Here is a 17,489-nt window from a genome sequence, read left to right as displayed (position 1 = left end):
CGCTAGCTAACCACCCTTAGAGTATTAAATCCTGATCCAAACACTAGCTGTAATTTCAACCAGCACATTCACATATCACACCATCTCCGTTGGAGTATTTCAAAGCAAATAACAGACCTAGGAGGCAAGGGGAAGGATAAGAACAAGAACGCATTGGCAATTGGTGGCAGCTGTTACTATCCTTGCCCATATTCCTACATGTTGCTACCATGGCCATTCCTTGGATATTTTTCAGATCCATTCAGGTAACAATTATTTATGGACTGCCTATGTACCAGATATCTACCTGACAAATATTATCCTTCCATTCTAAGAAGAATTTAATATACTAAGAGAATGTTAAAAATTCACTGGCTGAAGTCTCTGCCATTTGCAAAACCTCAACATCTCACTGTGGTCTGAAGGTGTTATAACCCCCCAAGGCTCCATTTCATCCTCGAGGAGGAAGCAGCACTAGAAGATTCTGTTTATAAACCTTAAAATAGCAGTTGCTCTGTTTGTTCTTTTGAGGGGAAAGAAGAAAAAGAAACCCTTAAAGGTTATATAAACATTTTACTATATTTTACTTCCTTTAAGAACCAATGGTAATTGCATCCTTGGGCTACACTTACCTTAACTGTGATTTCGTGCATTGTAAAAAAATCGTGAATAAGAATTCTTGACGTTGCTTGTTAGTCCAGAGGTCAAACCAATGACTTATAAGAGCAACTCTTTCCTGAAAGAGCTGTAAGGGGGAGAAAATATCATTTTCCTGTATAGTTCAATCTAAGTTGCTAAGCAATCCTTAGACAGTCTACCAGCCTCATGGGTAATATTTGCCTAGCACATTACAGTTCACAAAGCCCTTCCAGGACATAGTAGGGGTCTATCCCTTCAGCTTAAACTGCTTTTATCTGGGGATAGAGACGAGCCCAGGCTTGTTGGGTGGGCTGGTGGGAAAGGCTGGCCAGGGGATATAATTACAGTGGGGCCCAAGGAGGGCCTCTCTGGAAAACAAAGAGGTAATGAATCCTGGCTCTTGTTTCTACCTAAACGAATGTGGCCTGAGGAAACAGATGCCAAACATTTCATCTTGAAAACACTTAGAGGCTACACTTGAATTGTGAAAACAGGATCATTTGAAGTAGGAATGATTTACTAACCCAGCGTCCTGCAGCTCCATAACCCGCACCAAAACAAAAGTTAATGAATACTGCTAAGTAGCCATTGTTTGACGTGTGTCCAAGGAAGGCATCCACCAAGGACCAGGGGCCCCCCAAACCGGGGTGTCAGCCCAGCTCTGTTCAGATGACATATACAAACTTGCTGGCTTTATTGCTGGGTCAGGCTCTGGCCTTAACCCGTCTAGTCTCCTTCCCTTGGAAAAGGCCTGAACCACCCATGAGTTATCAGCCTTCACCATTAAAGTCTGGCAGAACTGCCAAAACCATTCAGTAACTACTTCTTGCACCACCTTTCAAAGGAGGGGGCGTCCCCAGGCCATTGAACCAAACTGAGAAGAGAGGACTAAAGAAAAACACAGAGAATTAATTACACACAAATACTCTCCACATCAAACACCACCCAAGCACCTCCTCTTTTCTCCTCCCCAGCATACGGTGTTTCCTGGGGGCTTCTATTTTGTCCCTGGAGGTGCAGAGGAAAGGGGAGCATCCTCATAAAGTAGGAGTTGAGGACTGGAATGAGAAGAGACAGTCTTTGGGGCAGACAAATGGAAGTTTATTTTTACTTGAAGTGACTCCAAAACTAAATTCTTTAGAGTTTCTTTTTTTAAATATGGTGACATGAGACCCAATAGGTCACGGTAAAATTAGCCCTACAAGTTAAACTTGTTTTATTCCAGAGTATGTAACTTACCTCTCTATTTAACGACTTGTTGCTGAAAGGTGTCCAGGCACTGAATCTTGTGTGGGAGCACTCCATTTCCAGAGTTTTTCCAGAAGAATCCCAAGCTGACATCTCAGCAAATTATTTTCTTCCAGCCCTAAGAAATATAGCTTCATTTCAATAGAGGCTTGATTAAGATTACCTAGAAACATCCAATATTGTCCTCATAAGAATTACAATAATTTCAGCCACTCATTTACTTCTATATATTTATTTAAACATTTTTTTAACATTTACTCATTTTTAAGAGAGAGACATAGCACAAGTAGCGGAGGGGCAGAGAGAGAGGGAGACACAGAATCTGAAGCAGGCTCCAGGCTCTGAGCTGTCAGCACAGAGCCTGATGTGGGGCTCAAGCTTATAGACCATGAGGTAATGACCCGAGCTTAAGTCAGACGCTTAACTGACTGAGCCACCTAGACGCCCCATACATCTACATATTTACTTAGATAAAATTACAGCAAATTATGTATATATATACATCCCCGTGGAAGATAATCCGTACAAATATGCGCAGGGATTCCATGAACTTCTGCGCATTGCAGGCTATTCTGTCCTCATCTATTTGTACCCAAATGTGAATCTAAATCAGAGTTGTTTTTCACGTTGCTGGGAAAATGACTCAGAAATTGGACTGATTCTCTACCAGCCAGGAATACTGACTTTTTCTTTCCCTGGAAAGTAGTAACCTGAAGGGCTTAAAGAGGGCACTCTACCTGCCTAGCTTTTGAGAACACGATGAAGATACAGAGAATAAAAATAATGTATTAGTCATCCATTGCTGTATAACAAACCATCCCCGAATTTAACAGCTCAAAACAACAAAGCTTTATTATACTGGAGTTTCTGTGTGTCAGGAATCGAGGCACCATCTAGTGGAGTATCTAATCAGTCTGCTGGTGGCTGCCATAGCAAAGTATCCCAAAGTGAGTGGCTTGAACAACAGAAATTATTTTCTCACAATTCTGGAAGCCAGAAGCTCAAGAGCAAGGTGCCATCTGGTGACACCTGTCTGCCTGGCTTGGACACAGCAATCTCCTCTCTGTGTTCTTACAGGGCCTTTCTTCTGCGCACATACTGGGTACAATGGGTAAGCAGCAGAGAGAGAGAGAGAGAGAGAGAGAAAGAAAGAGAGAGAGGTCTTTGGTGTCTCTTCCTGTCCTTCTAAAAATATTAGTCCTGTTGGATTAAGGCCCCACCTTATAACCTCATTTAATTTTCATTACCTCTTATTAGGCTCTGTCTCCAAATATCGTTACATTGGAGGTTAGGGCTTCCACATGAAATGTGGGGGGACACAATTAAGGCCATAATAGGTACTTCTGCTTCAGGGTTTCTCATAAAGCTGCAATCAGAGTGTTGGCTAGGACTCCAGGCTCATGTGAAGGATGTGAAACTCTTTCATGTGGTTATTTGAAGGATTCAGTTACTCATGGGCTGTTGGACTGAAGGCCTCCATTCTCACTGGCTGTTGGCTGGAGGCCTCTCTTGTCTTAGTTGCTACATGGGCCTCTCCACAGAGCAAATAAGAAAGCAAGAGAGGGCACACGAGAGAGAAGCCAGTTTCTTTGTAACCTAACCTCAGAAGCGATACACCATCACTTTTGCTCTGTGAGTGAGAAGCAGCTCACTCGGTCCAGCCTCCTCTACAGCAGGGAGGATAATACAAGAGCATGAACAGTAATACAATCTATCTCACTTCAGTTCTCTTCTTTTTCCACATGCAGAACATGCTTGCCCACTTCTTAATGGACACAACCCAGAAGTCCCCCTCATCAATATTTTTAGCTCCAATCCCAGAAGACGTGGATGATTTACAACAGTCTCTATAGATCCAGATATAGCTCCTCTTACTCTAGCAATCTCTGAATTAAAAAGATAGGTTGGCCCTAGCCCTTTATACATATAACAGTAGAGCAGGGAAAGGGTAACTACAATAAACATTCCCATTTGGAAAGGAGAAGAATGACATCTAAAAGAGCTGATCCACAGCAAGTCTGAGATCCTGCTGTATGAAGCTGGGGCCCAGTGATCATTTTTAGTCTCAAACAATCGTGTTCTCTTCCAAGCCATGGCAGTGATTTCTTTGACAATACCACTTTCTCAAAATCTAGTTTAAGTTATGCTTTGATTCTAGGCAGTGTTATATCCTACCATTGTTTTGAGCCCCCCTACCCACCCCCTGTTTCTCTCTCTCTCTCTCTCTCTCTGAATTTGAATGCACATATTTTGAGCCTATCAGGCTTCTTTGGGAAGAGCCCAACCCTAAGTCTGTCTTCCCTGAGATATTTTTCCAACTGAAAGTATTTGCGGGTTATCACCTTGTTCCATTGACAGATCCTAACCCCCTACTCTTGCTTGGTCCTTCCACTGAGCAGGATTTAAGCAGCCTTTGGGGCTGAAAGGCCTTCTCAATTTATTTCTTTACTAGTCGAAGATGTAAATCAGTTCCATCTTCTAACCTAGCAAGTACCTGAGTTTTTGGCTCTCTCTGAATTCCTTTACATTCCGGCTTACAAACCAGCCAAATATTCTCTGAGCTCCTCTATTTCTGGTAGGTACCTCAGCAAATGCAGCCGGGAGTAATAAATTCATCCTAATAACATTCATTTTCTACCTCTTTGCATAAAGTACAAGCCATTTATTCTACATATTCTACAAAACTATAGTTTTGTAAGTTTTTTCCCACTGTATAACATGGCCTGCCATCTTACCAAGTATCTAACAACAATTTCATGCTGCCAGACCGGCTGTTAATACCACATAATTTGGAATGTGTTGCTATTGCTATAGCAACATCTTGCTCCTGGAACCAATATTTGTATTGACCAAACATTTAAGACAAATAACAGTAAACTTACACAAAATCTTCCAGAGAATGAAAAAAGTGGGAATTACTTCCAGGTCTTTTTATGACATGAGCATAACCTTGACAACAAAACTCAACAAGGGCCTTGAAAGAGAAATATTATAAGTCTAGTATCACAAACACAGATGCAAAAATCGTAACCAAAATCTTAGAACACCAACCCCAGAACATATAAAAGATAACATATCCCCACCAAGTAGGATTTATTCTTGGAATGTCAGTTTGGTTTGATATTACAGATTCAATGCACTTCTCATCCTTCACAAAACAAAGGAGAGAAATGATATAATAATCTGAATAGATATGAAAAGTGCATTTAATAAGCTTCAACATCCATTCCTAACAATAACAACAAAAGCTTAGCAAACTAGAACTTGAAGGCAACTTAGTGATCCAAATAAGGACATATTATAAGAAACAGCAGACTTAAGAGTGAAATGCTGAAGCCTTCCTTTTGATTGCTACTGCCACCTTTATTTAGCATTATCCTGGACATTCTCTCCAATGTAATAAAGCAAGAAAATAACATGCATAATAATTTAAAAAGAAAAATAAAGGTCATCATTACTTATAAATGGCATAACTGTATGTAGAAAATACCAAAGAATCCACAGATAAATTATCAGATTTAATGCATAAGCTTAGTAAAGTTGCTGTGCATAAGGGCAACATTTAAAAATCTATTTCTGTATATTAACAACAAACCCCTTTAAATAACAGTATATCATTTGTAGTGATTTTTAAAAATCCAATTTAAGTTCAGTGAGGGACAAATACTTCACATAGCATACTAAAAATTCTATCAAGAGAAATTTCTGAAAATCTAAATAAGAGGATACATGCATATAGGTGTTGGTTCTACAAAATTAATCTATTAATTTATATGATCTCAGTCAAAACCAGCAGGTAGTATGTGTGCGAGTGTGTGTGTGTGTGTGTGTGTGTGTGTGTGTGTTTGACAGACTCATTATGAAACGTGTATGGAAATGCAATGTATCAAGAATAGCAAAGACAACTTCAAAAAGAACAAAGAAGGGGTGACGGGGTGGCTCAGTCAGTTGAGTATTTGACTCTTGATTTAAGTGCAGGTCATGATTGCTGGGTCAGGGGATCAAGCCTTACATTGGGCTCTGCATTGAGTATGGACTCTGATTAAGATTCTCTTTATCTTTTCCTCTCTCTCTCTCCCTCTGCCCCCTTCCCTGCTTACATGCCTGAGAGAGAGAGAGAGAGAGAGAAATTTTTTTTAAAAAGAGAAAAGTGGTAAGACTTACCCTACGATGTTAGGACTTAGTTATGATAAAGCTGCTCTGCATAACTGCATGAGATATTGGCAGAAGAAGAGACAAACCAATAGAAACAGACCCACATTAGGGGTGCCTGGGTGGCTCAGTTGGTTAAGTGTTCGACTTCAGCTCGGGTCATGATCTTGCAGTTTGTGGGTTTGAGCCCCGCATCAGGTTCTGTGCTGGCAGCTCAGAGCCTGGAGCCTGTTTCAGATTCTGTGTCTCCCCCTCTCTCTGCCTCTCCCCTGCTCATGTTCTGTCTCAAAAATAAATAAACTATTAAAAATTTTTTTTAAAAAGAAAGAAACAGACCCACATATACATGGTCACTTGATATATGACAGAGGTGGCATGCAGAGCAGTGGAGAAAGGAAGATTCTAGTGAGCAACAGGTGGAGCAAAACAACTATTCATTTGGGCCACGCTGACCCCAGAATCATGAGAAATAATAAACAGTTATTGTGTTAAGCCCCTAAGTTTTAAGGTGGTTTATTATTCATCAATAACAACCGATACAAAACTTGGTACCTGGAAGTACAGTGTGGCCATAACATAACTGAGGCCGTATGGCATTGACTTTAGGAACAGGAGGCAGGTGGAAAGTGGATGGGTAGTGAGCAGACTTTCAGTGGAAGCTAGGAGAACAGCAGAGCTGCTATGGAAGGCTAGACAGCCAGTGACTGTGTTATATGCAGTGGAACGTTTAGTAACAGTTGCCTGAGTTGGTATGGACAACACAAAATGTACCAAGAAACACACAGATCTGACTAAAGACATTCTAAGCAGGATGTAGAAAAGGCTAATTGACCTTTTTAGCTGTATATCATGCAGTCAGAGAGACATGAAATGATCTGAAAGATCTATTTAGTTTTTGAGTAGAATTTTGTGGAAATAAAGAACATCTAGCACAGTATCTTTGGCTAGAAAAAAGTCTCAAAATAATAAAGGTCTCATTTCAAAGACTTCCTTTAGAAGGCCTTTGAAAGGTTTGAGATGGTACTGACCCTCTCATTTAGAAAATAAAAGAGTCGCCGGGCACCCAGGTGGCTCAGTTGGTTGAGCATCTGACTCTTGATTTCAGCTCAGGTCATGATCTTGTGGTTCATGAGTTTGAGCCCCGCTGTCAGCACAGAGTCTACTTGGGATTCTCTCTCTCTCTCTCTCTCTGCCTCTTTCTCTCTCTCAAAATAAATCAATTTTCAAAAAGTTATAAAAAGAAAAATAATGAGTTCCTAAGAATCTTAAAGCCTGCACCTTGAATCACAGCACAAGGTAGAGAGGGGCCTATCTTAAAGAGATTTGTGGAAATAGTCTTGTATTAAAATAGATTATAAAACAGATTATAATTAGGTACAGAGAAAGAAGACTGTTCTGGTGAAAGCATGACCAGATGGAAAGAAAAGGGACCAAGAAACTTTGCAATGGTCTCTGACACACCAACTTTCTATAGGCAGGAAGCAGGCTGAGAAAGCTAGGAAGCTAGGCAACCACAAGGACTAATCCTTTCTTATTGAAAAGGATGGAGGAGTCAGAAGGTGGAGCCAGGAAGCAGGAGTGCAGGGCCAAGAGAAGCTGCGGACAATGGAAGAGGGGACTACTCCCAAGAAGGAGACCTGGACTGTAGTCAAGGAACAATCCGTGCAACTGGCCTGGCTAAATTTCAGAATTGCTAGGTACCAGCAACTGCCCCAGGCCCTGTGTTTCCTGCCTTTATGAACAGGAAATGCTACCCTTCTTGTGTGTCACCAGTGCAAGGTGGGGGTCTGGGAGAAAGCCCAGTTCACAGGTCTCCAGATCAAGGGAAGCCACAGATAAGGAGCCTCATTTGCAATTGGCCTTGATACAGACCACAGGAGATGGGACTTCAAGCCTCATACCATAAACGGCTGAGACTTTGGGGGTCTTGCGATGGAGTAAACGTATCCTGAATGCAAAAGGCATGTGACTTGTTGTGGCCAAAGAGCTCGATGTGGTATATTGTCTGCGCCTACGGCCAGGAAACACTGCTCCCATCCTTGCGTATGTGTATCAGCTTTTCCATCAAGAGGTGGAGTCTTGGGGCACCTGGGTGGCTCAGTTGGTTGAGCGTCCCACTGCGTCTCAGGTCATGATCTCACGGTTCGTGGGTTCGAGCCCCACGTCGGGGTCTGTGCTAACAGCTAGCTCAGAGCCTGGAGCCTGCTTCGGATTCTGTGTCTTCCTCTCTCTGACCTTCTCCTGCTCACGCTGGCTCTCCCTCTCACTCAGGAACAAATAAAACGTAAAAAAAAAAAAAAAAAAAGAGGTAGTGTCTCTTGCCTGCCCCCTCTTTGAATCTGCACTAGCACTGCCTTGTCATAACTAACGGATGCTGATAAAGTGAAGATGTGTGGCTTCTGGGCCTAGGCCTTAAGAAGATTTGCAGTTTCTCATCTGGTCCACTTGGGCTCTAGCTGCCATATAAACAAGCCCAAGGTAGATTACAGGACGATGAGAGAGACCATATGGAGAGACAGAGGCGAGCCAGCCCAAAGCCGTTCCAGCCACCCTAGTCAAAGCACCAGACGTGTGAACGAAGCATTCTCAGGTATTCTGCCCCCACGGAGCTCCCAAGTGAATACAACCATATGAATGACCCCAAAGTATAACAGGCAGAAGAACCACCCAGGTGAGGCCAGCAAACCCACCGAGTCATGAAAAGCAATGATTTCTGTTTCAAGCTACCTAGAATCTGAGACTGTTTGTTATCCAGCACAGACTGACAGAGCCATATGCTGGTGAGCATCCAGAATCATCACCTACAGCTGGTGAACATGCAGACTGGTATATGTACTTTGCAAAAACAGTTTGGCATTATTTCCTAACGCTGAACATGTGCATACAATTGACTCAACAGAAAAACATGAACATGTGGACCAAATATATCCACAAGCACACTCCCGGCTACATCAGATAGCTCCAAACTGGAGAGAGTACAACCGTTCACCAGCAGTCAAATGGATAAACATATTGTCATGTATCCACGTGCTAGAATGCTATGTATCAATGAACGGTCTGCTACTACATGCAACAATATGTGTGAACCATTCACATAAGGCATTAAACAAAAGAAGCTGGAAACGACATACCACATTTTGTACGGTTTGATTCATACAAAGTTCTACACTACAGTGTTGGAAGTTAAGATGGCAGTGACCTTTGGGTAGGATAGAGTAGGTATGACTGGGGGGGACATAAGAGGTGCCTCTGGGGGCTGGTCCTGATCTAGCAGTGGGGACCCAGTGGGGTTCGCTTTACAATTCACTGAGTTCCATACTTATGATTTGCATATTTTTCTACATCTTCTATTTCTTTTTTTTTTTTTTTAAGTTTATTTACTTTGAGAGAGAGTGCATGAGAGAGTGGGAGAGGGCCAGTTTATTTATTTTGAGAGAGAGGGAGAGAGAGAGAGAGAGAGAGAGAATCCCAAGCAGACTCTGTGCTGTCAGCACAGAGTCCCATGTGGGGCTTGAACTCACCAACTGTGAGATCATGGCCTGAGCCAAAATCAAGAGATGAATGCTTAACGAACTGAGCCACCCAGGTGCCCCTACATCTTCTATTTTGATCAAGAAGTTTGAAAAAGAGATCACTTATAAAATACCAAACACTATTACGTATCGAGAAAAAAAAGTGCAAACTTTATGAAGACAATTATAAAATTTTATTGAACATTTTAAAGAACCTAAATAGAGAGAGGTGTTTTATTCATGAATTAGAGAATTCAGAATGAAGAGATTACTTTTCTCAAATGGATTCACCAATTCAATGCAATCTCAATTTTAAAAAATCCTAAGAGATACTGTGGTATGTGTGTGTAACTTAAAAAGCTGATTCTAAGATATTCATGGAGGTTTAAAGGGCCAAAAATAGTCAAGTCAGTCTGGCAGAACCCGGGAGGGAAATATGTTTCTAGATAGAAAGACTCACTGTAAAGCTGGAGTAATAACGTCACATGGCATTAGTACGGAGACAAATCTCTAAGCCCAGGGAACAGGAGACGAAGTCCAAAATAGACTCCTGTATACATGGGTACTTGTTAGATGATACATCAAAAAAGAAGAGATGGATTTTTCCATTTATAGAAACCAGAGCATCTGTTTAAAAGAAAGAGAGAAGAAATTGGACCCCTTTCCCACACTATACACATCCACACACACATCAACTATCTGAAGGCTTTCTATATATAAAATCAATTACACATGGTTTGTGATTCCCCAGAAGACAAAATTAAGAACTATGTATGAGGTCAGAGAGACAGATTTTGGATCAATCTAAGTGGGAAAACAACCACTTCAGCAGCTTTCAGCTGTCTCAGGAAGTTATGTCCATTACTGGAGACATTTAAAAAAAAATTGGATGACCACTTGTCGGTGAAATTCTAGCTGGGATTCCAGCATCAGAAAATGTCTCAGTTTCTAAGCAACATGCTGTTGCTATAAATTCCAAGAAGAGAGAGAACAATGGGTCCAGGCATAGCTGAAGAAAGTTTATGGGAGAACCAGAAGATTTTGAGAGTAAGACAAAACATTCGCAAGTCCTCTATTCTTACCACAGTTGAGAAATGGAAGCATGTTTTAAAAGTGAATATATTGGAAAGGCATGTACCATATTAGGAACAATTTTAGAAACATTATAAAGAGTAACATGACAACACTGAATCTGGATCCCTGCTCTGACCTCCTTTACCCCAATTAAAGCTTTGCAAGTAATTTAGTCTCTGAGCCTCAGTTTCCTCATGCGTAAAGCAAAGCAATGCTGCACTTGGCAGACTACAGTATAATAATGTGTTGTTCAGATAAAAACCTCATGGCAATGTGGGAAATTAAATACCTCCTACTGAATCAACATTAAATCAAAACAAATCCTTAGTTTCCTAAGACACCCAGCTGTTGTTATGTGAAATGCCTCCAAGAGCCAACATAAGGAGATTTTATTTAGCAAGTTCTTAAAAGTGTTATTATCCTCTGTGTTAAGGGATTACTGAGTTATATAATAAGCAGAACATTGCAGAAAGAATAGTCACTATCTCTGCTGGTGGACTTAAATATGTGAGTACAGTATATCATATATAGAGATCAGAATACAAATAGGGGCTCAGTCAGTTGGACGGCCAACTTCAGCTCAGGTCATGATCTCATAGCTTGTGGGTTTGAGCTCCGCGTCAGGCTCTGTGCTGACAGCTCGGAGCCTGGAGCCTGCTTTGGATTCTGTGTCTCCCGCTCTCTCTCTGTAACTCCCCTGCTCACACTCTATCTCTCTCTCAAAAAATAAAAAATAAACACTAAAGGGGCGCCTGGGTGGCTTAGTCGGTTAAGCGTCCGACTTTCGCTTAGGTCATGATCTCGCGGTTCGTGGGTTCGGGCCCCGCGTCGGGCTCTGTGGTGACTGCCAGCTCAGAGCCTGGAGCCTGTTTCAGTCTGTGACTCCCTCTCTCTCTGACCCTCCCCTGCTCACGCTGTCTCTCTCTCTCTCTCCCTCCTAGAAATAAATAAAACATTAAAAAAAATTAAAAAAAAATAAACACTAAAAAAAAAAAGAATACAAATAGAGAGTTAGAGATAGAGATATAAATTTCCATGGGATTATTTACATTCTTTTAAGATGTCATTTTTGCTGATTATTCAACCCAGGGAGAAATGGCATGCTGGCACTACTTCTTTAAATTGAATGATTTCTTTTCATATTCCCATATTTTATATTTTTCCAAATAGTAGTTTCATATGATATTAATAGGCATTTCCCAGAAAAACAGAATCTGTGGTTAAAGATGCTTGGGAAATGAGTGAGCACAATTAAACAAGTTTCTTTTTTATAAGATGTTTTGGAAACTTTAATATGATGATGCTCATTGTGAATCTCCAAGAGGAGAAAATAATATGCAGCATTTTTCTTGTTCATTGTTATAGGAACCTATCATAGTGTATATTGGTTATGTGATGTGGTTATCGTGGTGGTCATCTAATGCTGCGTAACAAAGAGTCCCAAAACTTAGTGGCCTAAAACAAGCATTTATTATCTCACAGTTTCTGTGTCAGGAGTCAAGGCATGGTTTAACTGGGTCCTTTGACTCAGGGTCTCTCACAAGCAAGTTTCAGTTGGGGCTATAGTCATCCAAAAGCTCAACTAGGGAAGGATCCACTTCTAGACTCATGTAAGCCTTTGTTGGCAAGATTCAGTTCCCACAGACTACAGGAACAGGGACTCAGTTCCTGGCAGGCTGTTAGCTGGGTGCTTCCCTTCCATGTGAGCTTCCTAGCTTGTTAGCTTACCAAATGACAGTTGGTTTCCACCAACTAAACAAGCAAAAAGGGCAAGACAGGGCAGGCAAGGTGGAAGTTGGAGTCTTTGTGTAACTGAATCCCAGAAGCAATACACCATCCCTTTTTGATTAGTCAGAACAGAGGTCAGCAAATGTGGTCAGCAGCCCATATTCAGTCTGCCTACCACTTTTGTAAATAGTTTTACTGAAGTCTAGCTAATCACATTTACATATTGTCTATGGTTGCTTTTATACTGTAACAGGAAGAATTGGGCAATTGAGAGAGAGACCATATAGCCCACAAAGCCAAGAACATTTACTACCTGGCCCTTTACATAAAAAGTTTGGCAACCCCTGCATTGCAAACAAGTCTAGCCCACGCTCAAGGGGAGGGGATTCACCAGGGCATCATTGTCAGGAAGCTGGGGCCATTGGGAGCCATTTTAGAAGCTGCCTACACTTAGCACCTGCACCAAAGAGGCACTTGGCCAGTACTTGCTGAATGAGTAAAGGAACAATTGTTCGCATCTACTAATTTTCCAAATTCAAGGGCTGAAAAGCAAGTTCCTAGCTAAGAAAAAGCCAAATTCCTTCACTGATTATGAGGATTTGACACCTGTGTCAAAACTGTGACAATTTATCAGCTTATGTGGATCTTATTAGTAATTCCCATCATTATATTGAGTTAGATGGTAAAATAAGCTTAGAATTGAATTAATATGTACATCTGACAGATTATTCTTTCACAGCATCAGCAAGTTGGGAGAAAGGGAAGTATTTTAGGGTAGTCATTTGGAATGAGAATTCTGGGGCAAGAATACTTCTTGTGAATTACGTTTACAATATGGCAGTTGCCAATATTTCTAATACCATGAGAGACTCAAAACCTATGTATGCAAAACCAAATTCTCATCCATTTTTCATCTTTTCTCTGTGTCCTTTCTCCACGGGCCAAAATACTGTCCCATGAAGTTCTTCTTTGATCATTTAGGATTTCTCTTTTTCCTCTTTTTCTTACACAAAGTAGCATGTCACTCCTGGGAAAGTAAAGGTCCAGCCACTTAGTGCCTTGTTCATAGACCAGTTTTCCACTGAATTGAGGGCCCAATGTGGGTGACACCAACTAGGGACTTCTTTCTTTGAAAAAAAAATTTTTTTTTAATGTTTTATTTATTCCCCAGAGAGAGAAAGAGAGAGAGACAGTGTGAGCAGGGGAGGGTCAGAGAGAGAGGGAGGCACAGAATCTGAAACAGCCTCCAGGCTCTGAGCTGGCTGGCAGTCAGCACAGGGCCCGACACAGAGCTCGAACCCATGAACCGCAAGATCATGACCTGAGCTGAAGTCGGACGCTTAACCGACTGAGCCACCCAGGCACCCTTAGGGACCTCTTCCTAACATTACCTTGCAAAACAAGGGCTATAAATGTTTCTGAACATTCTGAGAATGAAATGGGAGACCCCAACCTGTGGCTCTTCTCATTTATAACTAGATCCAATATACATATTGTTACAAAATCAAAGTGGGGAGGGAGCCAGGTAATAAATGGTATACTTATCTTAATTGTTGTTTGAGTGGCTATTCTGAAAGACACTGTGCTAGTAAATCTCTTTCCCACACACTAGCTCCTTCTCACATTCACTCTGCGAGTTAGATTCCAGAGGAGAAAAGCAGGGTAAAGAAAATCCTCCAGGGTCATACAGGGAATAGCTGATTATTGTGTTTAAAAGTCATACTGGATTTTCTCTACAGAGTGAGTGTAATAAATTGGATCTGTGGCTGCTATGGGTTAACTTGGAAATACAATTTCTCTTTCATGGCTGACAATACTTTACAACTGGCATATTGATGAGGGACTCAACAACTGATATACTACCACCTCTATGCTTAGAAAAGAAAAAAAAAAGGGGCGCCTGGGTGGCTTAGTCGGTTAAGCGTCCGACTTTCGCTTAGGTCATGATCTCGCGGTTCGTGGGTTCGAGCCCCGCGTCGGGCTCTGTGCTGACTGCCAGCTCAGAGCCTGGAGCCTGCTTCAGTCAGTGACTCCCTCTTTCTCTGACTCTCCCCTGCTCACGCTGTCTCTCTCTCTCCTAGAAATAAATAAAAATATTTAAAAAAAGAAAAGAAAAAAAGAAGTGGGGTGGTGGGTGAGGTGGGGAGGAGCCTATCATGTGACAGCCGAAACCAGATTAGGGGTTGAGATGGCTAGGGAATTGCCAGTCCATACAGAGTTAAATTACCACCAGGATAGCACAGAACCATGTTGTCTTTACGTTTCCACAGTCTTACACAGTTGGAGAAAATTCGCCTGGTCTGCCTCCACTGTAGTACACAAAATGACTTGGAGTGAAAATTGGAAACAAAACTCTGCCACAGAGGTACCTACATTTGAGTTCTTTTATGATTCACACATGCAAGTTGTACAAGGCTCCATTTATTATCTGAAATTTAAGCATGATCTATTTTTTCAACATTTCAGAGGCTACTGCAGAGTCACCTAAACTTTTAAAATATGTACTTGGCATTACTTCCTTGAGAAACTTTTAGATTCTATGCATTGAAAACAAAAATCTATAGAAAGTCTTCCTCCTGCAGCATGAAGAAGGAATAAAGTACTAGTCGTGGGGAAGAAATCCCAATTTAATCCCTTAAATACGCCTCTAAAGAGTTATCTGGTTTTAAAGATTGTAAAAAAGGGCCAGGGTACACGGACAATGTGGGTGATTATGAAAAACAGAAGTGAAAGATTTTTCCAGTTAAATGTATTCAGGGCATGTAAAAACATGACTTTATTTTGTACATAAACTGGTATATTATTTTTATTAAATGCACAAACAAGTAACGGATAATGAAAGCGACAGCATGTTTTGAGGAAATCCGCACTACTGATGGCACGGAAGGTGAAAGGAAAAGCCCTATTTGTGAGCCCAAACTGGACATCATCAAATGGCGGATTGGCTCGCTGATAAGGAAGTTTAAACCTATAAAATTAAAGTTGAAACAAGAAGCAATTGCACTAAACCCATTCGGGAGAAATAACCAGTTATGGCTGTTCTGAACTTTCAAGTTCCTAATCCCCACCTTCTCCTACTGAAATAAGCTTTAGAGCATGATTTTTGAGGCTCCCAAGGGGCACACCTGTCAAGAAAGGCAGAAAAACAAATGCCCGGGTTTTGCTGAACTTCGATACAAATGATGTCAGGATATTCTGTTCTGATACTATGGCAAAAGTTATTAATTAAAAAGCGCTGCACTGAAGACTTTTAAAAAGGAAAAAAAACAAACAAACCCTGGTAGTATCATGTCTTTAATTATTTGTCCTGTTCATCAAATCTTAGCATATTAACTCCTAGAGCGACACATTTCGAACCAGGACCTATATTGGCACAGCCTATTTCGCCGTCACTGCCCCACGCTCCCACGACTGACTCTACGGTGGGAAAGAGGGTGTGAACTGGAAGGAGAAGAGGAGTTGGTGTGAACCAGTCTGGGGTCGGTTGAAAAACCAGTGTTTTCCAAAGTGCTCAATAACTTAACTTCGTTTCTACCCCAAATGAATGCTCTGGAGGAGGTTAAGAGTTTCCTTGGCGCCGCCCGACTCAAACCCACGCACAGATCGCTTTTGCTTCTCCCCAGAGCCACTGCGGGTTTTTGTGGAAACTCGTGGGGCTGCTGCGGTTCTCAAGGTCATGGGTGGGGGAGGGGCGGTGCCCGCCTCCGCGCGGCTACAGGTCTTCCGGAGATCGCGCAGGGAAGCTAAACCGCCCGGGCGCAGTGCCCGTGGGGTCCCAAGCAGAAGATGCGCGGCCCAGAAGCCAAGGGCTTTACCTCCCGGACGTGGCCGAGGGACCCGGCCCGCAGCGGCTGCCTCCTCTCTGGACCGCGGAGTGAAAAGCAGGGGCTGGAGCCAGCGGCTGCAGCGGAACGCGGCGAGGACGGGTGGCGCGCCGTCTCCATGGGGACGGGCAACACCCTCCCCACGCCCCCCACCCCCGCCCCCCCAGCCCCCGGGGGCGGGGAGTGCGGGACCCACGTGGGCCACCTAGGCCTGTCCGCAGCCGCAGCGGGATTCCGGCCAGTCTCGGGCCCGCGCTCCTCCGCAGCCCCCCGGGGAGCCAGAGGTGGGATCCCCCCACCCCCGACGGTTTATAGCGGAGGGGCGGACGCCAGGCTGAGGGACCCCAACCGAAAGAAGATGGGACCCTGAAGCCAGCGTTAGCTTGGTCGCGAAGAAAGCCAGCAGTTTTAAGGCCGTGCGATGGGAAAGGTGGGGTTTATTTTCAGCACATCCTCTGAATATTTTAATACTTCTTGTCAATTTTAGCGTTATACAGGAGGTACCAAAACCGAAGCAAGCACGTTTAAGGGATCTGGAAGTAACACAAAATATGATAAATGGTTTGCTCTGGTAGTATTTTTTTAAAAATCATCAGTAATTAAAATTTGTCTACGAGGAATACAGCATAAATAGTAATTTTTATTCTAATACAGTTTTATTCTAATCCAGGCATCTCAAATTTTTCCTGTTGCCTTTAACATATGTTTAAATTGTGTGAGAGGGTACAAATTAGATGAGCCAAAATGTCATTACCTGAGACCCACATGGAGTCCCTTGACACAAAGGACAAAGGAACCAAATGAATAAACAAGGTCAATCTGATGCTCTGTCCGTAATGCACAGGAAACAGCTTTTGCTGTACTTTATCTCAGGACCCATCCAAGAAAAACATGTCCCATGGCAAAATTTCCTTTTTGCTTTGTCAGACCCTAAAATGCTATTTCCCCACCCTGGAATCCCTAGTCTCTCAACCCAACTGAAAAGTTTGAAACATTGTATTTAATATTCTGCTAATGTTCTCATTTTTAAAACCAACATCAAAAAAGAGCAATTAGGTAAGTTGATCAAAAAACTCAGAATGCCAAACATTACTAGGATTGAGATTTGTTTGCATCATTCAGTGGGTTTCACTCTCCTATCCCCAATTAGGTGCTTGTTTCTCTGTCCCGGAAATGAGGAAGAAGTATGGGCATCTTCTAAAACGTGAAGCCCACGAAGCTCCCATTGAATAAACGAAATGTGGCCTGTCCACACAATGGAATGTGATCGGGTCATGAAAATGAATGCAGTAGTGAAACATGCCACAACATGGATGAACCCTAAAACCTAAAA

At 42.2% G+C, this 17,489-nt stretch overlaps 1 protein-coding gene across 1 annotated transcript in view; it reads right to left on the bottom strand.

Moving 5' to 3' along the window:
* The window catches only part of ECT2L (epithelial cell transforming 2 like), a 67,161-nt gene extending 65,238 nt beyond the window's left edge, over window positions 1–1,923 (bottom strand). Inside the window, exons 1-2 of the mRNA XM_039243587.1 lie at window positions 1,858–1,923; window positions 612–724 (exon numbers count right to left, since the gene is read on the bottom strand). Coding sequence (XP_039099518.1) covers window positions 612–724; window positions 1,858–1,923 — 179 coding nt within the window. The remainder of the gene's footprint in view (window positions 1–611; window positions 725–1,857) is intronic.
* Window positions 1,924–17,489: the final 15,566 nt, after the last annotated feature.

Source organism: Hyaena hyaena, unplaced genomic scaffold (genome assembly GCF_003009895.1).
Source record: "Hyaena hyaena isolate Hyena2069 unplaced genomic scaffold, ASM300989v1 scaffold_229, whole genome shotgun sequence".
Classification (NCBI taxonomy): Eukaryota; Metazoa; Chordata; class Mammalia; order Carnivora; family Hyaenidae; genus Hyaena; species Hyaena hyaena.
Note: the sequence above shows the minus strand (reverse complement) of the source record. Positions and strands in the feature narration are given on the sequence as shown.